The 19,267-nt window shown below is 43.9% G+C and overlaps 2 protein-coding genes across 10 annotated transcripts in view; both read right to left on the reverse strand.

Moving 5' to 3' along the window:
* Window positions 1-1,509: 1,509 nt before the first annotated feature.
* Window positions 1,510-4,209, reverse strand: ly6pge (lymphocyte antigen 6 family member pge; the record flags this gene model as incomplete). Its single annotated transcript, XM_079280058.1, has 3 exons — window positions 1,510-1,703; window positions 2,242-2,358; window positions 4,149-4,209. The coding sequence occupies 3 exons, from the start codon at window positions 4,207-4,209 to the stop codon at window positions 1,510-1,512; spliced, it is 372 nt and encodes a 123-aa protein (XP_079136184.1).
* A 1,121-nt stretch (window positions 4,210-5,330) lies between these two features.
* Window positions 5,331-19,267, reverse strand: part of tacc2 (transforming, acidic coiled-coil containing protein 2) — a 54,406-nt gene continuing 40,469 nt past the window's right edge. For 3 of the 9 annotated variants that reach the window (XM_079280421.1, XM_079280416.1, XM_079280420.1), the window contains 17 exons: window positions 17,434-18,844; window positions 17,207-17,242; window positions 15,657-15,714; window positions 15,328-15,493; window positions 14,864-14,913; window positions 14,647-14,756; window positions 14,217-14,370; window positions 13,676-13,822; window positions 13,235-13,327; window positions 12,341-12,400; window positions 9,469-9,609; window positions 9,294-9,370; window positions 8,381-8,424; window positions 6,942-7,102; window positions 6,711-6,817; window positions 6,391-6,511; window positions 5,331-6,280 (listed from right to left, as the gene is read on the reverse strand). In XM_079280421.1, the coding sequence (XP_079136547.1) occupies window positions 6,215-6,280; window positions 6,391-6,511; window positions 6,711-6,817; window positions 6,942-7,102; window positions 8,381-8,424; window positions 9,294-9,370; window positions 9,469-9,609; window positions 12,341-12,400; window positions 13,235-13,327; window positions 13,676-13,822; window positions 14,217-14,370; window positions 14,647-14,756; window positions 14,864-14,913; window positions 15,328-15,493; window positions 15,657-15,714; window positions 17,207-17,242; window positions 17,434-18,844 (3,002 nt within the window). In that variant the 3' untranslated portion in view covers window positions 5,331-6,214. The remainder of the gene's footprint in view (window positions 6,281-6,390; window positions 6,512-6,710; window positions 6,818-6,941; window positions 7,103-8,380; window positions 8,425-9,293; window positions 9,371-9,468; window positions 9,610-12,340; window positions 12,401-13,234; window positions 13,328-13,675; window positions 13,823-14,216; window positions 14,371-14,646; window positions 14,757-14,863; window positions 14,914-15,327; window positions 15,494-15,656; window positions 15,715-17,206; window positions 17,243-17,433; window positions 18,845-19,267) is intronic. The other 6 variants (XM_079280417.1, XM_079280418.1, XM_079280422.1 and 3 more) reach the window with 6 other exon arrangements.

A 19,267-nucleotide genomic window follows, 5' to 3' on the forward strand; every position in this document is an offset into this window, starting at 1 on the left:
TAAGCAATGCAAGTTTCATCGCAATCCATCAAATAGTTTTTTGGGGGTTTTTTACGCAAAATCACAAAATCCACTAGAATATTTTACTCAAGTAGAAGTACCTTTCCTTTAAAATACTTTGCTCAAGTAAAAGTATGTTTTAAAAAAAGAAAGGTCACTTAATTAAATGACAGGCTACTGTGAGTAAATTGCTGCGTTACATATTTTATAAAGGGGCGAGGGAGGGCCAATATGACATATACCTATTCAATTATGGAAGACATTCAGGAGTGCATTAACATTTTAACATACAAGCTTTATACACATCACACCACGGAGCCATTATGTCCAAACCAATAATGTATTCCAGATGTCACATAAAAAATTAGTTTTTGTTATGCATGTGCATATTCATATGCAAAGGACACATATCTGACTATCAATTATACAACGACCCTCCTTAGCTGAGAATTAGCCTTATTAGAATTCATTTCCCACACCGGGTAGCTGCACACACGTGCACACAGCGTTACGTTACTCACCTGTCTGAACTCATTGTGCACGCTTCACCTTCTCTGCTGGTTCATTCACACTCGGCCTCGCTGTCCCCGTGCAACCAGCTCCAGTCGCTCCGTCTCACTGCGCTCCTCGTCGTTTTCAAACATTGTGTGCTGCAGAAAGCTCTGCACCGCACCGTTAGCATGATACCGATACCCAGCGCTCACCTGTTGGGTGCGTTTGATTTGGATCACTTAGCGTGCTGGCCGGTTGGTGCCAGGATTAATATAACCCTTTTTTATTTGATTTTGATTTGATTTATTTGATTTGATTTGCAGAGTGTGAGAAGTGTTTTCTCATTGCCTTCCAAAATATCCCGCACAGCTTGTCAGATATGTGATTGACAGGTTCGAAGGCTAATGATGTAACGGCACACCATTAGATTGAACTCATTGTGCCGTATTTAGCCACAGCATCATCTTCTGCAACACGAGTAATGCTGAGATACTTGGACGTGTAGGTTTAGGTGAAAAAGAAGACGGGTGCAGTAAAGCGTAACTTGAAAGGTGATGAGTAAAACACAGAGAGACAGTTTTGTTGGTTTCACCCTGTGGTTTCACACATTGTGAACAGAGTGGGGGAACTGATGAACAGCATCTGTTCCTCTTTAAATATGGGAGGCAACTAATTAATTATCTCTGCCTGATATTCCAGCACTTCCTTTAGAATCCTCTAGTCATTAGCTAAGTGAAATTTATTAAGTATGAGTACTGCGTAATGGAGTTAATCCAACAACGTGTGTATAATCCACACAGTAACATTTAGCACCTCAAGCTCTTCCATGTCAGTAACTCCTTAATGTAAAGGCTTCTGTTTGGATTAATATGGTAAATCAAAGCAGATTGGAATTGTAGTGTATCGTGTAAAATCAGGCAGGGTTATTTGGCATTTTTTGGAGTAAATGAGAAGAACACTAGTTGTCATTTCTTTGCAGATGGAGTCTTGTTGGCATCGTGACTTTGAGCCATATGTCTACTTAATAAACCGGTGGAACAACACAGGCAGAAACAGCAGCAGGTAGTTGAGTCTTGGCAGCCGGGAGGCAAAGCTGGTCACATTGCAGTCATCACCGTAGCAGCAGTGAACTCTGACACCCGGTGCTCTGTAGCCCTGGCTGTTGGCCTGACTGCAGAAAGACTTGTAGGAGCACGACTTCATGACCCCACCTGACAAAAACAACAACATAAATAGAAGTCACTGGTGTAGCAGCTGCTTTAAACTGAACAACCAATATACAATTCATGATTTGATTTTGATTTTCTCCCTTTGTCAAGTACACACTACCACGTGCCAGACACCAGAATCTAATCTGGGAAAACTGTAGCATCTACAATGTGTAATTTACAGACATGATGATGGTCTCTCTTTTTTTTATGATTAATAAGGTACATTTTATGTGAAAATCTAATACAGAATTAAACTACAGAGTGCAGTTAAATTTGTGAAGAGGAATGGTCTCGGTGACATGAACACACGGTGTCCTAATTAAGGATAGTGATCGAGTAGAGGCAGCAAGGCTCTTCATTTCAAAGCCCCGGACCGCCTGCTGGCTGGGATGTGTCTCCAGACAGCAGCCTGTCCTCCATCAAACACACATGCACATATCCTCACACACAGATACAAATAGAGCTTTGTGTATCTTCATTGCCGGTAGAAAGAAAACTAGTAATAGAAAGGCTACTACACTGTCACTGTTGGACTCACTGTCATGGCCCAGTACCACAGCGCAGGCATCAGAGTAGCTGGGACAAGATTTGGAGCCTTGCCGGTTGCAGTCGTCGTTATTGGAGCCCATACAGGTATAACATCGCAGAGCCCCACCTGGAGGACACACAAAGGAAATATTGCTGCAGAGCATGCTTACTAAAGCAGTACAATAAAACATCATGGCATGTTGAGGGAAAATAGTTTACTGATGCCTAATCTGTAGTTTTATCTCGGTGTGTAGAGATATGTAGGATCAAAGATGTCCCCACTTAAAAAAACATTTTAAGGGGAATACAGCTACGGTTTTTAAATACCAGCCCTATGTCACTCTCAGACTGACCTGGTGTTATTGCCTCAGTTGATGGGAACTGTTTATGATGCTAATCAGATTTTTCACCAAATATCTCAAAGAAAACAATTTTTTTTTAAAGCCCTGTGTCGGATGTTTTGACTTTCTTCAAGGCAGGAATAGTCTGCTAATGTCACTGCTGCCATTTTTGTCCTTTCAGAAAGACATTTTTACGACAGCCAGCTGCAGCTTCTCTGGCATTGCATTACGGCATTATCATAGATTCCGGTCCATTGTCAGATAAGATCATGCAGTGTCACACAGGCGACTCTGATCTATGACGTTGTCCCACGGGCACAGTGGGAGTAAAGTGAAAAGAGAGCACTAATTAATCACTTCCTTCACACAAGTTGCCCCTAAATCAAGCAAAGAATTGAACAAGTGCTCTCAGGTTTAAAAACACATTTTTCTAAACTTCAGCTAAAGCTTCAGGGGCCCACTTCAGCACATAAAGCATGCAAATGTCTTTCTAAAGCTCACCAGAGGAGGGATCGCTTATTTGAGAACGAGCTGACCTTTGGAATAGCAGTTGAACGCTTCCTTTTGAAAACCCCCATCCTTCTCCTAAATTGTAAAATGGCCCTTCAGAAACAGACTTTAATGATGCTTCCTAAGAGGATCAAACCAAGCTGGGCTGATAGGAATCATCGTGACTTCAAACATTCTCTGTTGCAGCACATCTCTTGTCTTGGCCATCAAAATAACCTCCGTCAACACCAGACTTGTCTGTTATCATCCGGTTATCCGGAGGACAGAAAAGTTGATCAGATGCTCAAAGTGTTGTGTCAGTTCAGGTAAAGACCAGTGAGGTGAAATTGTCTACACAAAGCCAGCAAATCAACTGAATCAGAAACAGTAATAAGTAATATATTGCTAAAATATCAGACTTTTAGCCTTTTTACAGATAAAAGTGCAAATTTAAGAGTAAAACAAGAAAAACAACAGCAAACCAAAATGTCTTTTGAGCGGTTGATCTTTTTTCTTTGCTCCCTGTGTGCTCCTCTGTATGTTGACATGACGTATGAATGCCCCCTTGCTGTTCGCACTTGACCCCAATCTATCTCCACAGCACAGCCGCTCCACACACATGCTATAAGTATTAGCCTCCAGGCCTATTAAGAGATTAGTTGTGGGGCTTGCATGCTAGTTACAGAGGAAGATGACACACCGAAAGCAAAACTCAGGAAAATTACCAGAAAAACAGCAACTAGCAAAGCTGACATAATGTTGTTGTTTTTAAAACATACAAGGAAATTTCGAAAAAATAAAGATAATTGCAGTGTTGTTGTATCCAACATAACCTGTCCTGATGTCTGAGAGCAAAGCTACTTTGGACAGATATTGACTCAATGAGTCCCTGCCTCTCGGGAGATTACAGAAATACATTAAAAAAAACAAATGCCCACTATTTTGGGAAATTCAAGAGTGGCAAGGGAGATGAGTACCTGAAGGTAGACACCAAGCAATGAAAGGTGGACAGAAGGTAGAGGGGACATCTAAAGGGGAGGAAGGATGAGGTGAAGATAGAAAACAATAACAAAACGATAGTCCTTACTGTTGGTCGCCAGCAGGACTAAAGAAAGCAGGCGCAGCGGACAGTACTGGACAGCTCTCATGGTGCTGGTGGTCCTCGGTCGTCTTGATCACACACTAAAAAGCAGTTTGTTTGCTCCTAAAGCACCCTGATCTTAATCTGCTATGAGATGAGCTGATACTCCTCCTGTACTGACTATAGGGGATGAGCAGCCCCTCCACTCGGGCCCACAGCTCTGTGTTGAGTGACAATCGTCCCTGCACCATTCACCACTGTGCTGTGGCCACACCCATCCCGAGTCTGGCTCCTCCCTCTATTGTCCACCGTCTCCACATGTCCAGTTTGATCTTTGAACTTTTACTGGCATTGTGGCCCTACAGATGTCCATTTGGTTCCTTCAGTGCGAGGCTAATTTGCCACAGGAAGCTAGTTGTCCTGTGACGTACAAGTGCCAGCATGCGATCAGTATTCTGACACATTTTGCTGATGTAGATGCCTGAATGTACTTTATATGAAATGTTCCATCTACTTCAGTTGGACATTTGGAAAGATTAACTTTGTATTAAAAGTTACAAATCACATGTTCTACAATTTCAGTTCCAAGAATTGCAGTAAATAATTTGAGGTTGGCTGTCATGTCTCAATAGCATTGCTATTCTGAAGCTGTTGTGCCTGTAATGCTGATTGAACACTGCACAGCTCTGTCAGGTAAAGTCAAGTACTGTTCAAGTTCAGTGACTCCACTCGTCATGTTCTAAATATGTTCTTTCAAACTGGATGTTATTCAACACTATTTGTTATTTACAAGTGGTATCGTATTATTTTCATATGAGACAGTGTGATCCTTGAACGGTCGATGTTTAGGCATGGTCTGGAGGTTTGCATCTATACTACTGACACTTTAAGAAGAAGACATTGTTTTTTAACTGTCTATCTTTTACTTTCAGTGATCTATTTCAAACTTCCGTGCAGCTGAGATTTTGTAGCTGGTAGTTTATTCCCCTCCTAAATACAAATGTATGTATATAAATAATACGATTTTAATATATATTACCACAATTTCAGTTTTTTTCCACATACCCCCTTACCCCTGATTGAGAATCACAGATCTAAAGTAAGAGATAAGAAACCCTAAAACAATATCAGAAAACCATGATCACAACATAATCCTGATGCCAGATCAACTAAACTGACACAGTGTGCTATATTGCCATCTTTTATTGCACTTTGTAAGCAGATGCTGTACAGCAGCTGTGCAGAAGTTATTCCTCAGTGTGACACAACGACCACAGCAGAACTAGGACATATCCATCCAAAATTAAATTACTCCTGTCATGACTGAATCAGGTCACAATTAGTTCGCTTTATATCAAAATAAAATCCAAAAAAATAGTCGCACAATTTCATCGAGAAAGCTGCGACAAAGTATGACAAATATCTACAAGGTCACATGAGGGAAGCGTGCCGAGGATGACAGAGTAACTATCAAAAATGCAGAGGAATCTTTTTCGGACTTGGATTTTCCTACAGTATATACAAACACATAACATTACAAGTTCTCCTTTCTCTCCCTCATGCAGTAAGCTATATTGTGATAGTTTGTGTTCTCTTAGTGGTGTATGAACATTTTTACAAATGAATCTAAATCTCTTGTTACTCTTTTTCAAAGTCTTATCTTTTCTCTTGTATCAAGAGGAGACAACAACAGGAACGGGTAAACAGTCTTCTCCCTCAGTGGCTTTCATGGCAACATCATTATAGATAATTTAACCGACAACCAATGCTCTCGCTTTCCCACTATCACACACGCACAGACACACTCATTAGTGATATGATACATTCTCTTAAACTTTAAATCAGACCCCTGATACAGTACGAAACACGGACACATCAAAAATGTACAGAGCGATTCGGGGGAAGTCCTTCCTGTGGCTCCCGTATACACAAAGTCCGTTTGAAATTTAACCCCCGAGACCATTTTGGCCTTAAACGTCCATCAGTCCTTTGAAGAGTGTAAAATATGTGTTTGTGTCTTCCCACAACCACTCCTCTTCTCTGTGAGATTTGGCCTGGGTGTGGTGTCATCGCTAACTCCTGCCCATCTTGGCGATCAGCTCATCACAGATCTTTGTCAACTCCTCGATCTCTTTGTTCTATAAAACAATTGCAAAACATTTTTAATAATTGGTATACTTGTCCGCATGGATATTCTTGAATGATTTCACATCCCTTTACACCGCGGGACTGAGGAATTCTGACTGACCTTTTGCTCCAAAGTGCGCTCCAGAGATTCCACCTTCATCTGCTCCTTCCTCAGGCTGGCCTGGTGGGCGGCCTGCTCCTGCTTGGACTTGGTCCGCACATGAGCTATGTCTCCATTGGCCCTGGAAACACACAAGTGACACAATGAGAATCAAGTCACCTCAAGCCAATACAGAATGAATCTCTAGAAATCAATAGGAACAGCATTTGCCTACATCTCAACATATTTTAGCTCTGCATTATTATTGTGTCGTTGGTGTATTTCCCATTGGCGGAAATAACACTGTCATGGTGGAATAAACTCCCAATAATGACACCCACCTGTCTAGTTTCTCCTCTGCGTGAATCTTCAGGGCTTGATAGCGCTGTTCCTCCTTGCGGACCCTGGACAGATACTCCTGAGCGCATTTCTTCAGAACCTCTTCATTCTGAAGGGAGTGGGAAGTATTTGAATTACTTGCCATAAGGATTTGTCAAGCTAATTTTCAGATGACTTACAAGGCCGGTTATGCTGAAAAGACTCATTAGTTGTGAATAATGTGTGTCAGTCACCTTGCGGAAGCCCTCCAGTACATCTTTCATCTTCTCGTAACGGCGGAAGAGGTCGGCCAGAGACTTTTCCACGGAGTTGAGGTCGGCCAAGGCCTGGTCCTTCTCCATGATGAGCTGCTGGATGGTGTGGTGGGAGAGAGACTTCTCTTTCTGGTCATCCTCTGATGGACACACACAAATATACTGCAGATCAGATCACCAGTCTGTATGTACTGAAGAGTCTGCTGTACCGGCCACGTTATACAGACACCACATACGTACAAACAAACACTTGATTTTCTGACAATATATTAAAATGTATTTGTGGGTTTGTGTGATTTAGCAGCCTGTTATACTACGCTATACGAGTAAGCATGCAAACAAAAACACTTAACAATGGGGAAATCAAAGACACCTGTAAACCATAAAAACAGAACTGGCATTTTGGCTTCCAGGTCCTTCATCTTACGAAGTATTTCAGCCCCCTCCCAGCTTTCCCTTTCCTTTCCTGTCACTATAGCTTAGACATGACCAACCTGCTTAACTCACTAATTCTGCATGAATGACTTCTGCTACAGTGCAGATGTGCATGTAAAGGTTCTCAGTATTCATATGTACATGTGTATGCTGTATTTAATATCAGCAACTGAAGGATTACATGAAGTTAATGTCGAATGACTCTTTTTACCCATTAAAAAAAAAAGAATAGAATCTCAACATACAGGATGAAATGCAACAAAATGGACAAACAAATGTCACTGGATGAGGTGAAGAAAGTGAGCACATCTGCTCCCTTCTCTGACGGGACAGGGGTAAACAGATGTGAGCTGACACAAACAAGTGAAGGAGAATTCCGCGTTACTCACCTGGCATGCCTGTCAGGGTTATCAAATAGTAAGGGGAGCAAAGATGGGAGCAGAACAGAAAAGAATGGACTGTGTTAAGTCAAGCTGGGAGGGCAAGGCAAGTGAGAGAGCCGAGTGTTAGACACGGGCAGAGACAGATTGCTCCTTTTTGTGACAGTGCTTTGAATGAGAGTAAGAAATGGTGAGAGCAGGACTAATGCAGAGAGGAACCTGCAGCGTGATTTAATGAGTTCAGAGAAACTGGACACACGTGGGCTAAAGGTGAGCATTTCCCCTCCAAAGACGTCAGGATTCAGTTCATGTCACTCAAACATGAAAGCAAGCACATGGCAAAGCTAGCTTGAGTGAGAGAACAAAAAGAGTACTTAATTCTCTGAAATCTGTGGCAACAGAGTAAGGCACACAAATACAGTATATACTGCTCAGTTTGCAAATAAACAAGCGTAGCAAAAAGTAGTGTCAGCGGTTGGGGAACAAAAGTAATTGGTTTGAAATAAATTTCACGTGTACTGACAAGACAGAGGGTCCAGTCACTTGGGACCAATGCTCGGTTTTTGTTAGCAACTGAGCACCTGTATTTAACACTGAACTCACCTATCATCTGTGCAATCGTCTTCTCATACTCTGCAACAATCCTCCTATGGATGACAAATTGTGGATTATCAGTATATGGAACGGGTTATATTAGAATGACAAACTATTTCAAAGTATGCAAATCTCTAAAACAATATAATTTTGTCCAACCTGTACAATTGAACCCGAACACCAACGAAAATGTCTGTTTGTTAGCAAGATGTTTAAATAAAACACAATCTGAGTCTTAAAGCTAGACGTTCCCCCACACTCCAAGCCAAAGAGCAGCAGGGCCCAATAGGAAGCCTTGTTTTAGCATAAGCAGGTTGCCAGAGGTAAGAGGATTGATTAGCCATGCCTCCCCCTCAGCCTCTTAGCTCCTCCTTATCCTGAGCCCAATCAGTCAAATTAAGTCAGCTCTGTCTTATCCACACTAACTGAGCTGGGGCCAGCTGGACCCACACACCCACCACCTGCTGACAGAGAAAAAGGCCTCACATCGCCATCTCCTTCAACCTATATATTTGTCGGATATATATTGCTCATCTGCAGATGTAAATATGAGTGTAGTTAATCACAGTTTCAAGATATTGGTGGTGTATAATCCAAATGACACCTAAAGCCCCTAGAAAATGTTTTCATGGATCATTTACATGTATCATAAATCATATATCATAATCATCTATAACACTCATGCTGATAGTAGGACTCAGATGGACTTCTTTCACTGGATCTCCATTCTGCATTAGCTGTGACTTTGTTTTACATTTAAAGCAAGATAAACCAATGGATAGGTTAAACGGTGATAGACACTAAGCATCCTGACACAGTACCACCGAACAGAAACACAGGGAGGTGTTAAGTCCTTCCTGTAGTGTATGGGTGGGACCTCACAGTGATGTAAGCGATGACAACCCAAGGTGCTACTTCCTACCTCATCTCCACCACTTCCTGTCGGCTGTCTTCATACTTCCTCTGCCACTCCAGCACTTCTTTCTCCTTTGTCATGATCTGAGGAGGGTGACAAAACAGTTGGGTGTGTGATGTTGAATTAATGCATTGACAGCATTTCTGACTTGTAGGATGAAAAGAAAGAGTCTTGGGCGCACCTCCTCTTGTGCGATTCCCAGCGAGTGGTCCAGTTCTCTGGGCAGGTGGGGACTCTCCCCTTCGATGTAGCTGTCGGTGGTGCTGGCGTACAGTGAGTTCTTGGACACGCCGCTCTCTCCTGGAGAAGACACGTCTCTGTGCTGCTCACAGGAGCCGAAGGAGAGGCGGGAGAGGAAAGGAAACATAACCAGTTACAAACCAGACAGAGCCAAAGATGGGAAACCCTCACTGTCGGGGGCCACACGCATTCCGGAATCAAACCGCAAGGCAGCTTTAAACTACATCGAAATGTAAAACACTACAGAAATCAATACATAGATGAGATTGGCTGGTGATGCTCCTGAAGACTTGGTCAGCTGCCACATGATTGGATGAAACAGTCTTCATTGCCACAGTATTAGCCAAGTGATTTGGCTGATGCTGCCCCCAGCTGAGCGGTCAGCAGCTTGAATGTGATTGGGTCCAGGAAAGGTACACAGGAAGGAGGGCAGCAGTTGATACAGCAAGGGCTGCATCATATACAGGAGAGGGAGGATAAGGTAGCGGACTGGGCAGCATGGGAAATAGATGTTAGTCTCATGTTAAGGCATATTTCAACATACTGGTCTCACCTGTTGTGGCTAGAATCACAGTGTGAACTGTTACAGCAATGCCCCAATTACTTTACAAAGACTGAAATTTGAGGTGAACCAGGAAATTGCCAGGATTTATCGGCAGAAAGACTTTAAATTTGGATACAGTGTTGAGGTGTACTGAGAGACACGACAAAACAAAGTATGTATGCATGTGTTTATGAGACCATTGCAACCTATGCCTCCACCAACACCAACTCCTCACACAATTCATCATATCAAAATGTAAAAACAATCCTTGTTCTAGCACCATTTTTGTTCCCTTAAAACTCTGCCCTGAAATGGATTTAGTCATCCTTGGGAGAGACGGATTACGGGAGGATTTGATGAAGTGGTCGGGGCTCACGGGGGGACAAGAAGCCTGAGATCCGCCAATATGCTGAAAAGAGAGTGTTTGGTCTGGCTCGAGCAGTAATTCCATTGTTCCGCTGAAGGTAAAGACCGGTCAAGTTCAGGTTACCATGGACCTCGTTTGCTTTTAGTCAGGTGCTGATTGGGATTACCCTTTCACTTCAGTGAGGTTTAAACAGAAATTTAAAGAAAATCTGCCAAAACCAAGTGCTGGCACGACTCACAGTAACTTATATTTAAAGGTCTGTTTTAAAGAGACAATCCTAATAAAACCAATACAAATGCCAGAACCATAAATTGCAATGAAGTATAATAAAGCAACATCCGTTACGCTGAATAAATGTGTGTCCTTACTGAGAGTACTTTAGGGGGCTTGAGGCTCCAATTGACCACAACCTAAACTGAAATGCCCCAATCCATCAAACTAGCCACAATTTCGACACTAGAACACTATCTTCCCCAGGTTTGCTGTATGTCTGTACATGCGTATTAATAATTTGATGAAACGCAAGGCCCACAAGACTGGGTAAAAATGCAAAAGACACTTTTGGGCACAATTACTAATTGTCCCTCATTAGTGCATATTGCCCATAGAATGTATATAAGAAGTGGATGTAGCTACCGTCACGTCACCCATTGGTTTGTGGACTGCTGTTTGGAAGCCATCTCACGAGGGAGGAGCCAAATACAACCGACCGCTGAACAAGACATTTTATGGCGACCAAAACAGTTACAATAAACTTGTATGAACTGAAAACACAGTATGAAAGAGTTTAAGGTCTGAGACAAAAACGCAGACAACTCCCAGACCAGACAACGCTGTGATGGCTCCCTGTCAATCACAAGGTAGCCACGCCCTAAAGCATGCCCTGCTTTTTGTCAATTTTACTCTAAATGGGAGTATAATTTCCTGAATAAATATCACGCAGTGAGGTGATGAATCAAGTAAGAAAAATGGTAATTTTCTCATCGACTTTCATAAAATCGGACTTTCTTTCAAACCGATGAGTCGCCCCCTAGTGGCTATTAGAAAGAATGCAAGTGCAAGGCACTTCCATATTAGCTTCACTTTTCAGACCAGGAGGTTGTAGCCTGATGTTACCGCAAACGTTTGTAATGAATGAAAATACCACAAAGTAACACACACACAAACAACCATCCCCGGGGCAGTTGCCCGCTTTGCCCTGCTGCTAATTTAGTCTTGTACAAAACTCCTTCACCAGATCATCCTGGATCACATGTCAAGTCAGCTGCAAACATTTTAAAACACTTACTGTAGACTTAAGGGAAAACTACTTAATGTGAACAAAAAAGGGACAACTGAAGACACAAGACAAAAGCTACGTCATACAGAAAAAGAAGCCATTAGTAGACTACTACAAGAGAGATACTAGATATGACTGCAGAAAACACAACTCAGACAAATTCGCTTACAGGGACAACGTACAGCTATGGTCGGCTAAAATGTAGTGAGACCTGGAAAAATATCTCAGACTTCTGGATTTCTGGGGTCTACGGGAGTTAGAGTTTACAGTGCAGTCTGTAGCCATATGGTCTGTAGCCCTATACTCACTTAGTGCTGCGCGTTAATTAAAAGGCATTTACATTCAAATAAGGTTAACAGCACTGAAGGAGCACTATTATTTTCCGCACTGTACAAAATTGGAGGTACTATTTATTAAAGGGCTGTGATTCCTACACTCTTAACCAATGTAGATATGAACACCTTCATTCACCATCAGCCCTTAACTCTCACAGTTACTTTAAATCTAGTGTGCTGGTGCTCTCAGCCAAAAACAAAGAAATATGTGTTTGTGACCAAATACTTGGACTGCACTGTAGTTGGATCGAGGCCAAGACAGGCCACAGGGGTATATGTTACTCTTACTTTGAGTAAGGGTGAACCGTTGATATTCCACCGCCGAGTGCTGGGTTTCTTGAGTCGAGACTGTAAAATGTGTGGGACAACAGCATGAGACATGGAGGGATAGAAGCGCCTGCCCTGCGCCAACTCTTACCAGAGTTTTTCCACTGACCATAAAATGTAGATTCGCCACTGATCAAGCAAAAGATCTCACTCTTCTTCTACTGTACTCCTTCAACCAGCAAAATCACAAACTTCTACCTAAGATTCCAGCTAAACTTGATACTGTCACCTACCTGATGTATCTGTTTGTTAGTGCTGTTAGTCTGGGAAAAGGACCGAATCACAACACAAGAATGTGACTGGGATTTTGGGGTGATGACAGCAAAGCATCAACAAATACATCTGGGAGAGTTATATTCTCATAACTCCTCAGCGGCTGATATAATCTAGTGTGAGACATTCCCAGTCACATTCATGCTCATGTAAGCTTCTCATGAACAGGCAACATGCATGTTGCCCAACATGCATAATAAAGGCAGAGGGACGAAGAAGGCACAGCACTCTGTCGCTGAGGAGACAACCTGGAAGAGCTCGCTGCTAGTCGGGGTGGGAGCTTCACACGTTACGCCATGTTAAAGATTTCATATGTGGGGGATTGTTGAAGAGGACTGCGAATGTAGCGGTGCAGCCACCATGTTGATAAGGCCATGAGCTCACAGTCACGCTCAGAATGGTGTGATTAGGGGGAGTGGGAGGGGGAGGCAGGCTGAGACACACTCATGCACGCACACGTGCATTTCACACACACCTGCTCTTCTATCATCACTCATTCAAGAGATGCATCTTTCCTCCTACACACACACACACACACACACACACACTTGCATACAGCAGGTGCAGGTCTCAGCGCAGTACCTGGGGGGTTACAGTGGAGAGGGAGGGGCACTGAGAGATGGTTTTGGCTACCTGCAGAGCCTCTATCCTCAGGGCAGCAAGCACCAGCTCCTCCTGGGCCGCACACATGGGGGGGTGGGGGGATTGATGGATTTCGGGGGTAAGGAAGGGGGTTTGCGGCCCAAGGATGAGAGAGCAAAGGGAAAACATATAAAAACTTGAGTTGAGCGCACACACTTGCTGCTGCTACATTTCACACACCATCGATCTATTTTACACAGTGAGCTAAAAACTGCAACTGAGGCATATGAGGTGAGAAATGGGGAAATGAAAAGACAGGATGTAGTTCGGTGGCACAGTGAGAATAACGTGAAAAAGACACACAAACACATATAAGGGTCACAAATGGGGCACCAGATGTAAGGTTCATCAAGAGGGGTCACGTCTAGTCTGTCAACACACCTGTAGTTTTTGGGCGAATGCGGTGGGGTTGGTCTCAGCCAGGTCAGGCTCCAGGTACTGCAGGAGGTCGTCACACTCAGACAGCCTGTCTAACAGAGGCATGGCCGGGACTGGAGCAGGGGCCTCCACAGGGCCCTGGTAAGGGGACTACAGGGGCACCGGGAGGGGTAGGTAGGAGGGCAGGGGTCAGCATGGCAAAGCAAAGCGCTGAGTGTTTTGAGTGGCAGCATCGGGAGCTGTGTCACTGAGTTCAAGCTGGGAAGCTAGTGTGGCAGACTGGCTATGTGTCATCAGTGACAGGGCTTTAATGAGGATCACCATGACTGATGGCGCTCATGTTGGAAGGCCAAGTCACGGCCTTCTAATAAAGCATGTGCAGTGTGGCACTCTCCCCCCTCGTGACGAAACAATGACATGGTGTAAGTTCGACAAAATCAAAGCTCACAAATTCTCCTCACGTGATGGTGACAAGACCCAGCAATGACAACGTATGCGATAACTGCTCATTGAGTTTCAATATTTACACAAGCGCTCGGCTCACCTGCTCATCCCGCTCCGCGCTCTGTGTTCGGCTGAGTGCGTCGCTCTCTCTCTTCCTGCCCTTGTCCCCAGCGGAGCCCTCGGGACCGGGCCGGCAGCTCAGCACCGGTGTCTTCATACCCGCTGTTATCTGGGCCTCCATCTCCTCGAAACTGCTGCTCAGCGTTAGAGACAGAGAGGAGAAAGGGAGGGAGAGAGAGGGACAAGGGATGTCATTTACTGTATGTGATGGATGAGTGGAGCAGCTCAACTGCATGCGTTATGCAATCCAAATCATTCTGGTAAAGTAGATCGTATACTGTAGCAGCAAAGCACTGACAATTGCATTGTAAGACTTACTACATTACACAGTGGACATACAATGTAATCAAATACTACACAATAAATACATGGAAATAAACATGCAGTAGAGCAGTAGAAGTGTGTTGTACCCTGTGTAGGGGGAGCTGGGCTCAGATCCATGTGCACACGTATTCTTGGTTAAGCTGTCAGATACTGAGTCCAACTTCAAGTACAAAGACGGCTTCTTCACAGACAGTGGCTACAAGAGGATAAAACATAAGCTTTCTGAATTCTAATTTTAAATCACGTATATAAAACGAACCAGTGTTAATAAAGAAAGCAGCAAACAGTCGATCAAATACTCACAGGCGAAGCGGAGCCAAGCTTCTCCATGTACTCAATTTCATAGTCTTGCACTGACACGGAAAGACAAAACAAAGTTTTAGAGGCAGAAGAATAAATGGAGGGACATTCAGCCAGTGTTGAGCTCTGTACTGATGAGGTTAGAGGCTGAAGCAGCACTGTCTGTTGATTATTTCATCTCTGACCCAGATGGGTTGAGCCACACAGCCCCTGGGAAAAGGAGGCTCTTCTGCGCAGTAGAGAACAGGCTTGTTTTACTGCCACAACAAAAATCAATAACATTGCTGGATAAATGAAGAGTAAAGGGATGGTTGCTGTGCATGACGGTTTATCCAAACATAAGCTTTGAATGTCCTTTGAGCGCCGCCTGTCTGCGGTATGCTTTGATCTCTGTCAGCACTTATTTGGACACATGTGGCCCTGGGGCACAAAGAGGAATCCAGGAGAGTCAGACAGCTGAGCCTCACCTGGAGTCTGGGGAGGAAGACTGTTCTCATTAACAAAGGAAGTGAGGTCGCATGGCTGAGGGAAGTCTTGCTGGTCAGAGTTCAAATCCGCATCCATGTCGTGCAGGGCGGCCCACTTGTGACTGGTGGAGGAGGCCAGCTTCTCCTCGTCTGTGGCGTGGTCGTCCTGTGGGCGGAGGGAGGGAGTTTCATCTGTGGGCGTAAGATCCTGCAACACCAAGACGGTGCCAATGACAGAATCGGAGGGAAGAGGGAGAAATACAGGCAGACAACAGCGAGAGACTCAAGTGTACAGAGAGATGTACAGGTATGACGCATTAGGTACGCACCTGGGATGGGTCAGACAATGGGGATTTCTTTGGCGACCTTTTCACTCTGAAAGTAAGACTGAGAAAAAGGAAAAACCATCAATCGTCACGATCAAGAGTCACTCAGCGCCTTCAGTACACAACTTCATTAGATCTGTCTGTCACTGTCTAACACCAGGTGTTGTGTACTTGCGTCATATCTCAGATGTGTGTACAGCTGCAAATACTGAAATGTAAACCTGGTTGGGTGCATCTGCCTTTTTCCTAAAATAAAAACATAATTTGCATTGCGTTACAATACCACTTACTGTAGTCTTTGTGAGGGTGTAATGAACAGAACAGTGAAATGTTCGTGACGAGGGTCAGTAATGGCAGTACTTGAATGTTATGTTATGAATAGTTTACTTTTCACACAAATAGATGATAACACAGATCCTCGAGAGGAATGTGTTTGGTAATATAACAGGTTAGTTAGGACATTGATGCATAATCTATTAACTGTAGATTAACTGTTAGTGCCTTTTACTTTTGTGACTTTAGTTTTCAATTTATAGATCCCCAAAAACATAGATTGTCAAAGGGTTTTTAAAGGAGTGGAATTTACAACAGAATGCACTATCCTAATTAAAACTATAATCGAACTATAATCTAATACATCTGAGCAGAGGTGGTCTGTTTTTGGCCCAGTATTTTATGGTTACAATTCTTAACAGAATTAATATAAATGGGACAATAATCTCCGCCCCTGAAAATATGTATGTCTAGAAAAATTATTATATAGTTTTAGCTTTTTCAACAATAGCCAAAAATGAACACAAGAGGGAGCACAAGCACCTTCTTTGGTACAGACTTGCAGACTGGACACAGTTAACACATTTCTATGACAAAAAAATTAATTTTGTCAGCTACAGGAGAAACAACGTATTGGGACATTTTACCATGAAACAGAATTTGTTCCAATATTAACTTTTGTTTTGGAGAAAGTGCTGATCGGAAATTATTAGAATCTGTTCGAAATGTTGTAAAGACACAACAAACTCACTAACCCATCGCAATGTGTAAAGTTAGTCATTCGACAGCACCTCATTGAACACTGTTGCTCTGACCGCTATTGGAAGGATTCAAGCCTTTTACGCTGCTGACCACACCCAACTGTAATGCAACACTTTACTACACTCTGCTGTACAGTACTAGGCTGAATGAATATGTTGTTGTGTGAGTAGTAACTCTTTAATGATATTTGAATGCTCTTTGAACATGTAAACTCATATATAAGCAATTATTGAGATAATATACCAAGTGTGGCTATTCTAATTGTACTGTGACGTTTTTCAATTGCCATTTCATAGGCATGATTGTACTGTACATAATATAAAGTTACAAGAAAAATATGAAAACAGGTATGTCCTGTTAAAATAAGCAGGATTGAAAAGGTTTACATGGAATAGTGGGCACAGGGGATTGTGATGTTTCTGTTAATAGGAAGAGGGAGAACAGGGCAACATGCTGCTATAAAAGGAGCCACGTGGAATTAAGAGAGGGATGGATGGTTGTGTTGTCCCTGTACTTACAACGGACAACATAGAGAAGACACACCCCTGGACTTCCTGTGACATATGAGAATACACAGACACAGGTGACAGAGAGACAGACAGAGGACACTGGCATAATAGACAAGAGGATCACATACAAACACAGACTAACCTCACAAACAGAGACGCTTACGTTCCTTCACATGAATACAATGTTCTGTAAGTGAGGCTGGACTCTCCCCGGTGGTAATAGACTGTGAACTTACGATTTGATAGGAGTTTTCTTCTTCTTGCCAGGTTTGTTCTGATTTTGGTCCTCCAGTTCCCCAATGTTGTCGTTGTCATTTTCATTGTCATAGTCATTGGATGACAGTTCGAAGGAGGCAGAGGCCTTAGGAGGGGAGTTGGCCATCTTATTAGAGGATTTGAAAGGGTCCTCAGAGTCATCAAAGTTATTGGTGTCGAAGGAATAAGACGGCCGGGACAGTTTGGGGGAGATGGCGATGCCTTTCTTAGAAGTAAATGGATTGAAGTTGGGTTCATCCCACTTGTCAGGTTCCAACTTGTAAGAGACTGTAGTAGCAGGGATTTTCTCCTCGTTGCCATTGTGGGTTGCTGGGGGATGGTTGTCCAGCTGCTCCGTCTGCACTTGAGGGGCCTTCTTCAGCCCCAGCTTTGGTTTCCTCAGAGGCATCTTCGCACCGGGCTTCTTGCCCACTTTCTTGGGTGGGGGGGAGGCCTGGTGTGACGCCTCACTGCCCTCCTCTGAGTAGTCAAACTCCAGCCTTACTGATTGACGCTTGGGGATGATGGGTTGCTCTTCGGGATTGCTGATTGGCTCTTGAAGAGGAGCTGGGGGACACGGCTCTACAGAAGAGACAGAGGGACTCTCTGGAGGGGTAGCAATGGGGGCGCACACGGGGCCTTTACGACCCAGAACGGGGGAATTGGCAATTTTACTCCCTCCACTGTTGAAAGGATCGATGCTCTCAAAATTATCTGGATCCCAATTGTAGGCGGTACTAGGGGGGATGGGGGATTTGTCTCCGCCTGTTGGACTACTCGCAAGAGGGGTATCCTCCTGGCACAAGGGTAAGGCAGGGATGACAAGGCTCTCCTCTTGGCTGGTGTGGTTGGCCTCCTCCGGCAGGGGAGGAGGAGTCTCTACTCGGCTCTTCCTGGTTCTGCGGAGGGTTCCTCCAGGGCTGGGGGTTGAAGATCCCCGCTCTGCTTCCTCCTGAGCCTGGAGAGGGCTGGCAGTTCGAGGCTTTGCGCGCTTCTTGCTCTCAGGGGTGCTAATGGATGAGGCTGGCTTCGGACTCTCTGGGTTGGAGTTCTGTCTGAGAACAGGCTTCTTCTTCACAGACCCAGGATGGACTTTCTTGGGCCTGTGGAGTGTCCCTGGAGCACTCTCGGTGCCTACGCTGAAGGATTCAGAATGTGGACGGAAGCCTCCCGCTGAGGAAGCGTCCAACAGACTAGCACTGTGTAGTTCTCCTCCCTGGAGGCTGAGTGAGCGGGTCAGATTGTGACTTGTTGAATCTCCAGTAATCTCGATGTTGTATTGGCCACTAGCTGCAATGGGCTTGTCCTCATCAAAAATAATGGACGGGGAACGACGTGCGGCATCAGCAGCAGGCAATTCCGAGGCAGGACGACTGACTGATGCGTCTGCTACTGCAAAAGATGGAGGGATGTAACGTAAAGAGGTTTTAGCTGCTAAAATAGGCATAAAATCAAACTGAAATAAAATTGAACTGGTTCGTGGGTGAGATGCAGGTGTAAACGTGACAGCCTGCATGGAGATAAAAGCTGCTGCTGGCTTCTGTTCTGACACATCCAATTATAGAGATGAATGTGCTGTAAATAATTCAATAAGAGTCTCTCAGTTGGATAGAAATTAACAAAAATGAACCACATGAGAGAGAGAGACTGAGCCGATTGGTCAGCCTTTCCTAGATATCCCAAAAGCCCAAGATGCTTGTCTCAGCAAACAGATTGGTCCACTGTTTTATTCCACTAGATGGCGAAGCAAGACTTTCTTACACCTGTCTTTTTTTTTTTTTTGATGACGGTGTAACACAGCATCATACGCACATC

This window comes from Melanostigma gelatinosum (genome assembly GCF_949748355.1).
Source record: "Melanostigma gelatinosum genome assembly, chromosome: 12".
In the NCBI taxonomy this organism is placed as follows: domain Eukaryota; kingdom Metazoa; phylum Chordata; class Actinopteri; order Perciformes; family Zoarcidae; genus Melanostigma; species Melanostigma gelatinosum.